General features: G+C 38.3%; 1 protein-coding gene across 3 annotated transcripts in view; it reads right to left on the bottom strand.

Moving 5' to 3' along the window:
• ARHGAP28 (Rho GTPase activating protein 28) overlaps positions 1 to 12,955 on the bottom strand; it is a 77,327-nt gene that overhangs the window by 7,338 nt on the left and 57,034 nt on the right. For 2 of the 3 annotated variants that reach the window (XM_054815286.1, XM_054815288.1), the window contains exons 6-13: positions 11,970 to 12,135; positions 11,764 to 11,855; positions 10,350 to 10,427; positions 6,982 to 7,144; positions 5,431 to 5,513; positions 3,407 to 3,604; positions 2,583 to 2,726; positions 275 to 429 (exon numbers count right to left, since the gene is read on the bottom strand). In XM_054815286.1, the coding sequence (XP_054671261.1) occupies positions 275 to 429; positions 2,583 to 2,726; positions 3,407 to 3,604; positions 5,431 to 5,513; positions 6,982 to 7,144; positions 10,350 to 10,427; positions 11,764 to 11,855; positions 11,970 to 12,135 (1,079 nt within the window). The remainder of the gene's footprint in view (positions 1 to 274; positions 430 to 2,582; positions 2,727 to 3,406; positions 3,605 to 5,430; positions 5,514 to 6,981; positions 7,145 to 10,349; positions 10,428 to 11,763; positions 11,856 to 11,969; positions 12,136 to 12,955) is intronic. The other variant, XM_054815287.1, reaches the window with a different exon arrangement.

Raw genomic sequence — 12,955 nt, 5'->3', positions numbered from 1 at the left:
CTGGGTTCTCTGTGCAGCAAGTCTATAAAACATATGTTTTTAGTAGTGACATAACAGAGGGCAGATTGATTCTGTATAGGAGCCAATTATTAAGTAAAATATAAAAATAAAATCAATGATTAAAATTTCTTTGACCAACATAACCATAAATTAGCAATATTAGATTAGAAAAAGAGTTCTTGTAACACAATGAGTCTTTGAAAAGGGAACAATCTATTCATTAATGGTTCTGACATTATTGTTCAGGAAAAACAAAATGTTCTGATTTACCCACCTGTTTTCACAGTGGAATCGAGCCAGGATGTCTTTGGCTTTTGTTTGGCTGTTGAGTTGAATTGCCATAGAGACTTTTGAATGCAGTGGAGCATAAACTCTTATCACCCCCTCGGGTATGTCAGACTGCAGGTATGGGGGAAAAGTGACAGCTCCCTAAAATCAATATTCAGTAGAGTAAGTCTAAGGCAAATATTGTTCTAGTTCCATTCAGAAGCAGTTCTGCAATTCTTTTGAGGTTGCTTGCAAAAATCACTGGATTCACTTGATTATTCAAAGAACATATTTACAGTCATACAAATGCAAATTTGTAGATACAGTATAATGAGATACAACACAAAGACACAAACTCCTTGGTAAGTATCACATAAATGCACACAGAATAAAGTAAAGCCCTTGCATTTTAACTGCTTGCGGTAATATTGAGTCAAGTTGTTTTCTGAGATTTTTAAAGTTATTTCTGTTGACATTGGTCAGTGAACCAACTGCTCATTTAAAAATACATAAAAATGATTAGTAATAGCTGCTTTTCCTTTTAAAGATGAAATTCTCCTGAGGCATGAAGATCCAGTTCTCTGTTTCTGCTTCCTATAACTTCAACTAGATTGACGCTTATGTACAGTAAAATATCAGAGTGCCATATGGTTTCTGTTAATTTGAAATTTGACCTTGCATAGGGTTCAAACGATCATCTATGAAGTTTATGCACTCTTCCATGATTAATGGCAGATAAATCAATTAGCAAGGTTTGCATTCCAGTTCTAATCCAGTTAATACCATGCTGAGTAGAGTACAATAGTCTCTCCAGTCTCTGTCCCTGTGTAATTTAGAACATCTGAGACCCGGGGATTGTGTTAAGTGCTCTCAAAATTCAACTCAGTTATCCAAACAGAGTTTGCCTCCAATTTACCCTTCATATTTCAGCTACCTGCCATGGCTAGTCTCGTTTTTATTAGATGCAAAGCCAATTACTATGATCAATGAACTTGTCTTCTCGAAGGTGCAATGACTGCAGTAATTGACTCTCCTCAGATGCTCTCACTGTATTCATTCCAGTAATCTACACCACCGTTTTAAACAAACATCTATGTCTCCATCTGCAGCATAAATGTGTGTCCTACCCATAATATATTTCAGTCAATGCTGGCAAATGAATTCTCCAAAAAGCTAAACTAGCATGGATTCACAATTCATACAAATAATTTCTCTTTCTATTTTTTCCCAGATGTTCTCTTCTGCATTTTCTCTGTTGTCTGTATTAGATGGCTTATTCTCTATTTCTTATAATCTGTTAATATCACTCCTTCCTAATTTATCTTTTCTTTTGTTCTTCAAGACTATTCTTCAATAACTGTAGAGTCTTTGACCAGTTCCTTGATTACTACTCTTGCAATTCACCACCTCCATTCTTTTAAACCTCCATGGAAGACTCTGAAGATTTTCTCTCCAAGTTATCAAAGGTATTTACCACATGGAAATACTACATATAAGCTGCTATAGGGACTGTATATGTTGTGCATGTGTACACAACATGCTTTGTTGCCCAAATTATATGTTACACCTAAAACGTAAGTTAATTTTAGGTGTCTATAGAAGTAGCATACCTCAAGTAAGTTCCTAAACTTCATATCCAGGCAGTGGAGAAAAGTTGGTGGCTTTAAGACCTCCAAAGGAAGGTTTTTGTATCAGACTTTCCTAAGTCTGAACTGCACCCTGAGCTCTGGAAATCCTCAAAAGTATCCACCTCTCTCCTCTGACTAGATGGAGAATAACAATACAAACTACTTTGTTAGGCACTTAAAATTTAGATCCAGTTTTGGTATCCGTGTTAGGCAAACTGGATTTTCTCTCTGCTTAGGAAGTTAGTGCAAAGCTGTAAGACTAAAGCTTGCAAAGAGAGTATCGAGTGGCCTGGACCAGGGCATGGGTAAGTGCAATTAATGCTAGTGTGGACCATCCTACTACTCAGCTACAGATCCATGCATTTGTTGAACATCTACAGATCGTTGCTGTCAAGGACAGTCCACATATGACCATTTTCTTATAAAACAGGTACAAAACCAGCATGTGTTTGTAACAGCTTATAGCTTGGGCTGCTAGAAATCATTCTGCCTTCCTCACCTTTTCTCAATCAATCCCCAAAGCATCGTATGAAGATGTTGGACTGGGAAGCACATCTTTCAAGATAGCTCCCAAATCAGCTTATTTTTATGGCAAAATTTCCTCCCCACCCCCAGAAGGTTTTATGAGATAAGAAAAGAGGGAGGCTGGTTAAAGCTGCCCTTGAAAGTGGTATATTTTCATCACACCTCTGGTCTTTCAGGTCTCTCCCGTTCCATGGTCTTTCTCCTCAGAAGTTTTCTCACTCCTTTGTCAAACATCAGCTGCCTCTTGCTGTTGTTCATTGCTGCCTCGTTCATTTTTCTCACTTGGGAAATCAGGAAGGATGGGACCTAAAGGGAGGAAACCAGAGCTGGAAATATACAGTATTTTTTCCCCCCGTAAAATTGGTGTTAGGGCTTTAGAAAGGCACCAAATTTAGGCAGCAGCAGATCTATTTATTCCCAAAAAATACATGCAATTAGTACCTCCCTTGAAAAACCCACAGTTATTCCTTTGGTGAAACTGTAGATCATCTTTCATACCATATGAAACTTTTCAGTGATGTTTGCAGTTGTAGGAACTTCATTAGGAGGTTGTCTTTGCAATCCCCATCACACCCCCCCTCTGTTATGAAGAAATGAGCTGACACTGTCATCATCTTCATGCCGACCTTCACAGTCCAGCAAGGACTATGGGCTAAAGTTTAAACAGTCACTTAATCTCATTCCAGTCTAGATATCTCACCTAAGCATCTAGATTAAATCATTCTCCTGTATAATCAATGGTGTGGGATAGTTACCTCCAGAGGGCAATGCGAGCTAAAATGGATGTCCTAGATAGGTGAGATAACTCTCCATCCAGAGGTATCTGTCACCCTATCTCATTCTAGATATCGAAGACTCCAGCCAGTTTCCAGAGAATAGCTAACTCTTCTAGGAATGTCAGTTTATTCTGATTTCTACCGAGCTGCTGCATATAGCAAAATACTTCTCTATACTGGAGCCATAGAGAGCGAACCAGTGTTACTCACTGTCCACAGGATGTCCTGGTACCGAATTAAAAGCCGCACGATGTGCGCTGTGGTGGCTGCTGCTTGCATTTCTTGTTGGTTTGCACGTTTCCCTTTGTAGATGAAGAGGTTTGGTGCAACAATCATAGAAACATTCCACAAATTCATTTTATTTTTCCCTTCATTAGCAACCACCTTCTTCAGGAACTGAAGAAAGGCCTGGAAAAACAAAACTTGTTATGCTGAGTCTCACAAAATAGTTTACTTCTTAAATGCAGCATGTTCAAATGCATAACATGTGTGGCTCAAAAGCTGCTATATTTGCACTTGGAGGTGAAATTTGGGGGTTTTTGCATTCTAATTGGAATCACTCTGATATTTGCTGGCACAACCACCTGTTTCAATCACAGAGGAATAGTTAATGTTATCAACATATACATTGATAAATTATCTATCACTTAAAGCATAATCCCAAATCCATAAGTCAAGTACAGTGTCTGCACTAAGGTTCTGAATCCTGTAGTACAAGAAAGATATTAAAGCATTGCAATGGAATAGTTAATTTCTTCATAGATTTCAAGGTGTCCATTTTGATATATTTGGCCAAGGCTTTTTATATTGCAGTCACTAGGGTGATCAGCCTCTCTTCAAATGTGCACCAGTCCCATATATCATATTAGCTGAAGAATTTCTGCCAGCAACCTCCAAACTTTTATTCTGGGATAATGAAAGCAAGAAGTGCTCAGTGGTTGTTCGTTGACGTCACTTCTGCACATGCATGGCAGAGTCAAAGGAAACTCATTTCCCTTTTGGGCAGTTTATTCAGAATTTTGCTTGAGTGACTGAATAGGATGGATTGCAGCTGTGGTTAGAGTTGGGGTCTGCCAATGAGTCCTTTTGCAACACTATACCATTAAAACCACTGTCTTTGTACCCTGACATTGTAATTAAAACATTTTTACAAACCTAGGAATTACAAAACAGAAACTGTGTTGGAGAAATTTCTAAAATCTCATTATAGATATCAAATAGAGATGCGTTCAGTTTTTTCATCACTGCTATTTTCATACAAAAGCCTAGTAATAATTAAGGCTACTCATCTAGCATGTGTTTTACATGTACTGCTCTATATCAATATGGACTTTGGTAGAAGAAATAACCCCCATTCTTCAGAGAGCACTAGTAGACCTCCAAAGGCTTTAAAGAGGGTTGTTATTCTAGTCCCTTATTTTTGTATAAATAAATACAGGTAAAGAAGGCACCTGGACTCATACAGCTGTATCTAAACTCACCAGTGGGAGACTTTCAGAGGTGGGGGACCTGCATGGTCCTAGTGAGAAGAGGACTTGATGCAATATCTGGGAGTTCCTGGGCAGCTTGTTCACCTAGGTTTCCTTTATATGGAAACAAGTCCAAAGACGCAACCAGTGTCTCTTAGGGTCAGGACAAAGCGGCAGCCAGATCTTGGGGCTCCCAAGCACCTAAAATGCTTGTAGCCACCGTGTCTGTATCAGGAAGGAGTACGTGGGTGTGGGCATAGGTTTGTAAGGCAAACCAGCTGAGGCTGCGGTCCTGACATCCGTTTGTGTTACAGATGGATGTTTCAGGGGTTTTTACTTTGGACTATTTCCTCCTGTCTGGTCCAGTGCCCTGGGAGCCCTTCAGCACCGGGAGTGCACTAGGCAAGCTCTTGTTTAACTTCATCCTGGAGAACTTCATTTATGCAGAAACCCAGAAATTGAACGCTTTTTTTCCAAACTATGTGAGGAACTTGTCCCTTTGAAATGGATGCTCCAGAATAAATCATGCATGGGAGCCATTTACTAACACCAGCAGTTGGACACCTCCAACAACTACTTCTTAATTGCTTGTAAAAGAAATAACAGCCAGGGAATTGGAACATCTTTTCAAGGAAATGATAAAAACCACAGATTAATACTTTCACGGTGCTGTGTCTGATCACTGACTGTTAGAAAAAAAACAGATCTCTCATTTAAAAGTCAAAAGAACCACAGATGGCAGGTGGTAGCAAACAAAGAACTTACCTTGGCTGTGTCTCTGTTGGCTTCAGGCAGCAGCATGATCAACAGGTGCAAAGCTTGTAGCTGTAACCTGATCTTGGAAATTTCTAAGAATATGAATAATTATTTTTTTAAAAATCCAGTTGCATTTGGTTTGTTCTAAAAAACTTGTTGGTCAGCAGTTCTAGAAACACAGCAACCACTGCCCAGTTGAGACTAGCATGTTTAGGTGTTGATTAACCATAACTCTACCCAAATATAAAATCAATTTAATGAGTGGGGTTTTCCTCATCATCTTGGGTCTTCATCACAGGGGCAGACAAGGGTCTATAAAGTTCTGTCTAAATAGCAAGGAGCCAATATTTTTCCGTATTAGCCAGTTTCTCTTCAATATTACGGTTAGAATGTGTTGTGAATATAGTTCAAGTATTTTCCCCCTTTCAAACTGAATATTTGTTTTCAGAAAATTTTCAGACTAATGTTATTGAGTAAAATTTGCTGAGCACTTGTGCCATTGGAGTGCAGACTGATTGCTCATAACTTAAAAAGTATTTGTCCCAAATTTAGCACGCTAGTTAAATGTAGAGCCCCTTGGCAGTTACAAAATAGCATCATGTTTTCAGCAATTGGTATATATTGATACTGTGCAAAGCTCACTAGAAGAGCTGGGGTGGAGAAAATTAGAAGAATAATTCGTCATTTGCGTCCACTCAGGGAGGATGAGAGAGGTTTGCAGAAAAAAAGAGTGCCTGTTGTGGACAGGGTATCTGTTGGAGGGAATAAAGTCGCTTCATTCTGCACAGACACCTCCTGTTGAGTCTTCTCCTCTAAACTGCTAAGCGATCGTAATTGCATGCAGTCTGGGACTCACAGTGCTCGGGTACATAAAGGTTACAGGAAGGAGTCACCTCCTTGTGTCCTTTAAACTACCTCATGGAGACACTGAAAACTTGGCTGCAACCTTATATAAAGGTTCTAAGTTTTCTGTACCAATTTGCCTGATAAAGTCACCATCCTGATAGTTTTACTCTGTCCTACCTCAAGTGAATTTACAATGAAGTAATAGGTATTGCAAGGTATTACTGCATTCTTCCTGGAAGAGAAATGAACAAAATGTCCTGAGAATGAGAGGGTGTATGTACACTGAAAATAAAACCTGACTGCCCGAAGCTTGCTGTGATCACATATATCTTTGTACGAATATTCTGACCTCAGCATAAACCTTTAGAGAAATAAAATAGATCCAATAGATAGCAGCTAAAGGGCAGTGACTTGAGTTTACCTTGCAGGAATTTTCATTTGTGAAATCTATAATTTGTGTGAATTAGAGTCCATATATGAAAGTCATTGCTCAGCCATCGTTTGCTCTCAGGTTTCAAATCTCACATTAAACAGCATGTCACTCACACAACGAGTCTCTACTATTAGCTAAATACAGAGACTTTTTTCCATTTGAAAAAGAAAGCTTGCAAAAAAATTAAATGTTCAGGCCAGGTACTCGGCCTTTTTTCCTCTTCACTTCAGCACTATTACATTTTATCTAGATCAGTTCATACTAACTCCTTTTCCACTTACTTTCTACTAGCGTGATGAAAGCAGGCAGATATTCTACTGTGAAAAGCGGACTTGGGAGTTCTCTTATAAACATTTTCAGCAGTCCTGCTGCATCATTATTTCGTACTTGGTCCCAGTCAAAAGTGTCTTCATAAAATTTTGCCTCTAGTTCTTGATGGAGATTCTGAAAGACAAAAAGAATATCTGACCTTTAATCATTCATTCTGACCCATCTGTCTGAGATCACTTCAGAAATCCTATTACAAACAACAGACAGGTTTACACCGTAGTTAAATTATAGTAGCCCTAAACCAGTAGCAGTCTAGGTACAGCTGCATGGAGTTCAGAGTAGGTTAATAGATTGGATTCCTGAGGATATTTTGTAACCCAGGTTAAATTTGGTTTGCCGTAGCCAGTGACCCATTTTAAAACAAGACAATTTTGTGCAACATCTTAGAACTAGAATCAGAAAATTCAGTTAAACAGGATTTTTAAAACAGCTGTTCTTTTTGTTTAAAACACTCTCCAGAGTTTTTGACCCTTAAATCACAAAGTAGTGGCATTTCTTCCTTACTGCCAGTGAACTTGCTAAACAATCTGTTCGCATCTCAGTCCATGGGCCTTGAGCAAATAGTTTTAACTTCAGGTCTTGCTGTCTTTAGGATGTTTTCTGTTAGGTTTGCTGTAATTAGATTTGATCACATCGTAGAAAAATGAAGGTACCAAACCATTACTGTCAGAAAACCTCCACTTAATACGTGCCAAAAACCCCCTCAAAAACCACAAGAGATATCTAAGACAGGATTGATTATACTATTTCGGGTGCCCATTCAATCCTTTTGTTCTCCAGTGTGAGCATCTTGCTCTGTAACAGAAGTCTATTTAGTTCTGGAGGGTAACTGATCAATGTTTCACATGTGTGTGAATAGGAAATATTTAGTAAGGTTCCTAGTAGGAACAGAATTTGGCTTCAAACCCAGATCACTGTTTGGAAAATGCAAGCTCCTCAAAAAGTTTTTGTTTAATAAGGTTTAAGGAGGCTATTGTAATGTAAGGATATCCATGAATAATGCAGCTTTCACAATTATTACTGGACAAACACTGCCTTATCCATAGGAAGTTTGTCCTGCTTTTTGTGAGACCATTTATGACAAAATACATCTGTAACTAATATTCAGGTTTCAGATCATGTTTTTGTCAAATGAGCTTTAATATTACACAAAAAAAGTTCAGTCCATTCAGACAGAAAAGCTTTAAAAAATGAATTCTGTTTACCCTGTCTCACATGAATAGAAGGAAATTACATATCCAATATGGTCACACATAATGAAGTGAAATGGTTGGCACAAAAGGAAATAGAAAGTCATTCAGGATTTGGTATATAATGTTACAATCTCATTTTTACTAGCACATTTTACTGGTTGTAATCTGGGCTCTCTCGGCTTCCTCTGTATTCACATCCTTTACACATAATCCATACAAACACCTGGATTAAATTCTCTCCTGGTAACTGAATGGGAAATGTGGAACAGAAATCCTCACCTCATCAAAGTCACAAGGAGAGAGAAAACTACTCTACATTTTTCTGCTGAGAACTGGGGAAAAGCCATAGAAATAGAAAGCAAGAGTTTTGAAACATACATTTTACACAGGCAACCATAAATGTATATATTTATACACTCAACCCCCATATACATATATATATATATGCACCTAAGTACTTTAAAAAAAACATTTTTGCAAATTTCTTTTAAAACATGACTGATCCTACAGTAGACTATCATGCATTTTTGGTTCACTGGAGCTTTTGTTACAAACCAGATTACAGACAGAGGAAAACTTGTATTTATTTTTTCTATTCTTTGTTTTATACAAGAGTAACCTTTAATCACTTCCATATGCCTTTTCTTTCTCCAAACAAGACAGAAATAAAATTGGAACGTCCTCAAATCCTAATGTCCTAATAATGTATGAAGGCTTTGAAGGATGAAATCTGGATCCGCTTTAAAAAAAATCTGTCTTTTCCTGGCTGGCTTGTTGGACAGACTTAAATGAAGCCAAAACTCAAATAATTTAAAACTTTCTTATGGGCAGTTTGACTTACCACCCAGTACAGGAAAGTGACATACAAAGTCATATCTCATAGCAGTTCCCTGGATACAGGTTGTGAATAAGAAGTGAACAAGACACAGTACAGGATATGCAAGGAATATGAAAGTAATTTAATTAGTTAGAGCACAGCCCCACTGTGTAATTTCCCCAGAGAGGTTGGAAAAAATTGAGATTGTGTGAAATAATACTTTAAGTATTTGTATGAAAAAATGAGGAAGCTGCAAAGTACAGCCCAAATTAGGAGCTCCCTTCTGCAAGATGTGGCACTTTGCAAGGTGCTGAGTGCTTTTATCAATCCACAAAGGGAGCTGGGATGCTACTGCCTATCTTCAATGCATTTCATGTAATGCCGCTTTTTCTTGTACAGTTATTTTTATGATCCCCAGCCCATCAACATTTAGCAATTATTTCCAACATTACTCTTTGTGTGGCTGCCACGATGTTGAGACTTCCTGCCTCAGAAAGCAAGACAAGCTTTCTTGAGGATGAGAAAGTGGGAGTGGGATGTACTATAACAAGATGTTTAAACCAGATTAAAAAAAAAAAAAACCACAAAAAACCCCCCCAAAATCCAAACACCTGGAAAAAAACAAAAAACCTGGGAAAGAGGTAGACACTGCTAAATCTAGAAAAAACTTATTTTCGTAATTTGCCTCTGTCAAAGCCTTCCAACTCCTGGAATCGAGTTAGTCTGGAGAAACAATTGGAAGCATTACCGCACCACAATGTCAGGTTATTGGGTACCAACTATCCTGTGTTCATAGCCTGCAAATAGCCTGTGAAAATGCAGTACTTGAGGCTGCCAAACAGTGAATGCAGGCCAAATTTCTCTCACTTGGAACATGAAATTGTAAGATCACAGAAGATAAATGAGAATTAAAATGACACAAAGGTTAAAATAACATAGAATAAGATCTTCATCTGAAGTTCACTCAGTTTAGCAACTCCGGATTTCTGAAATAAATTAAAACAGAGATAAGATCACAGCAATTTTAGGGGACACAGATAAACTGAAAGCATCCCTCAAATTTTAGTGGAGAAAAACTGCATTCAACATCAAGTCTGTGCTTTATATAGAACATTAACAAATGCAAAGCAATAGACCACATGTTCTGTGATTTATTGGTTCCCAGGAACCAATCTGACCTTTCACTGGTAGGAATAGAAATGCTGATCTACACACATCAGTATTTATGTGCAGTGTGCATTTGTGTGTGCTGTATTATTTTACATAGGGTCTGTGGTCCGGGAGACAGAAAACTGGCATGGGCACGTACCTTGACTCTGGAGGCAGATCCAGGCACTCGTAGAATTCCTTCAGTTTCCAAACCTGTTTCCTCAAGCTTGAGCAGCAACTGAAAAAAACCCCAACAAAACCCAGGAAAATACTCAGAAGCATTAAAAAATACCATTAACTTTTTTAGACTCTAGATATCCTTGAAATTAATTTGAAAAAGATACATTTCTATGTAATATGCTAATGAAAATAAGCCAGCTCATATAAGCAAACCTTCCAATTTGTTCTCCATATTCCTGACCCTGAAATACAGAGTACGGAAAACTGATAATGCAATAGGCTCCTCTGTCCTTGATTTGAGACTTAGCACTAGTATAGAACAATTAACACATAAATGTATTAATAAAAGGGCAGATACACTGGGTAAAACACAATGGTGTTTTGAGGGAAAATTAACCTCTGAGAAATGTTTAAATCTTTCCCCGAGGAGCACAATGGAAAAGTCTATAGAAACATATAGAAACATACGTTTCTGGGAACTGAGAACTCAGATTAGAAAATGATCCCAGGATATTTGAAATTTCTGTGGATAAAGGAATAGGCTTTCCACTCTAATTCTTTATTAAAAAAATGAATATGTTTTGGTTCAACACAATTTAGAACAAGGGGAAAAAATAAAATAATTTCCTAGCATTTATTCATACAGCTCTGGAATTTCACCACCAGCTCTGCATCCTGCCGTAGCTGTTGGATCCTTCTAATTTCCCATGGTATCTTGACAGCAGAGCTGTGGAGCTGACTGCAAAGTGATGTGAATATTCAAGTCATGTCAGTCTTTCCCATGCCACTTCACACCACTTCCCTTTTGTCAGTATTTACAGGGAAATTTGTTATAGTTTTGAGTCCGTATAAACCTGTATAATTGCATGTGTGCTTGTGTCTGTGTACCTGTCTCTAAGACATCTGCTGGATGTCATTGTACTGTCAAATGACTTACATAAAAGATATTTTCCTGTCATACAAACCTCAATGAGGAGATACCACTTCCATTCTGGAAATAATAGCTAAGTAATACCTACAGTTTGAATTCAAGTGAAATTAAAACTCCTGAGACAGCTCATCTCTGCCACTTCTGCACACACACAATTTTGTGTGCTCTAATTTAATGAGAAAGGGAAACAGAAACCCAGACATTTGTTTCCCAAAGTTTTCTGTACAGTACTATATAATTACAAAAATGGACAGAGGTCCCCACCACCAATAAAACACACAAAAGGAGCAAATTTTGTCTCCTTGTCACAAGGTTTTCAAACCACAACATACAGACAGACAACCTGTAGACACCTTCAAGTCTGTAAAGCCTACATCTTCTTTTATCTGATGTCTGCTTTGTGTGTCAAAGCAAATGATGGAAATGTGAATCTTAGTGGCCGAGCAGGCCGAGTTGTACTCACTTTTTGGAAAATGAGGGGTACTTTTATTCCAGGAACCTTCTTTTGATCATTCTCCAGCAGTATGGTGAGAGGGACTCCAAACAAACCATTTTCTTAAAAATAATAACAAGAAATGTGAAAAAGAGGAAACACAGCCCTGTATGCATCTTCTTCACAACGCTGAGCGGCGCCCAGGTGGCTGCCATGGGGGTGCCACAGCACGGTACCTCGTCCTCGCACTCTTTCCACGCGGTTCCTCTTCAGCTCCACCCCCAGTGCATCGTAGAAGGCTGTTAGCTCAATCAGGGAGAGGTAGCGGATCTTCTTCATGTCTTCAGGAGACAGGTCTCCAACCTCTGTCAGTCCAAAACGGCTTTTCCGAACAATGAATTTCTACAGTAGAGATGGGTCGCATCTTTATTTGCACAAAAATTACAGGATGTGAATTTTTGTTTTGAAAGAGATGCCTGTATTGTGATAGGAAGTCATATTAGGGTAGATGGATAACACCGAAGAGCTGAACTACAACTCTATATATTGGCCTGGTATGTTGACATAACTTGCATCCATCTGAAACATAAAATTGAGCTTCTTGATCATCAGGTTCCCTTGCTGTTTGAGCAGTAAGCAGTGGTGGAACAGAGGTGCCAACCTTGGTGCCTATACTCCAGCTGGGACAAATGAGCTACATGCTTTTGCCCAGTTTTAGGAGAATATAACATTTTGCTCTGCTTCTGCCTCCTCTAGAGTGTCTTTGAATGCTGTTGAAGTAGCTGACACATTTCATCATGGATACAGTTGTATATCAATCGTGTGTGTGTGTAATGAATCCATGCCTGCTTTGCAAACTACTATTAATTTATGAGATCTTTTTGGAGAGTTTATACTAAAGACCTGAGGAAAAGCCCAGAAGCAAAATCACTTAGTCCTGATGCCAACCTGCCAATTTACTGGTACTTTTTATTACTCAAGAAGCATTTAGGCTTAGAAACAGTACTCCCAGCAGCTAAGAAATAATTTATTCAAGTAGGCTTGAACTAAATGATACTTAACAATTTGAGGGCATGTGAAGATGTCTACATATTTTAGAAACTGCAGTGTCATGGACCAGAGCCAGGAACGTTGTGTCATGACAGAAACATTTGTACAAATATCAAAAAGAACAAATATCCATCAGTTTTTGACATAATGGTTAGACACAGTAACAAAGCTA

This window comes from Grus americana, chromosome 2, assembly GCF_028858705.1.
Source record: "Grus americana isolate bGruAme1 chromosome 2, bGruAme1.mat, whole genome shotgun sequence".
Taxonomy (NCBI): domain Eukaryota; kingdom Metazoa; phylum Chordata; class Aves; order Gruiformes; family Gruidae; genus Grus; species Grus americana.
The sequence above is the reverse complement of the archived record's forward strand: the minus strand, read 5'-3'. Positions and strand labels throughout refer to the sequence as shown.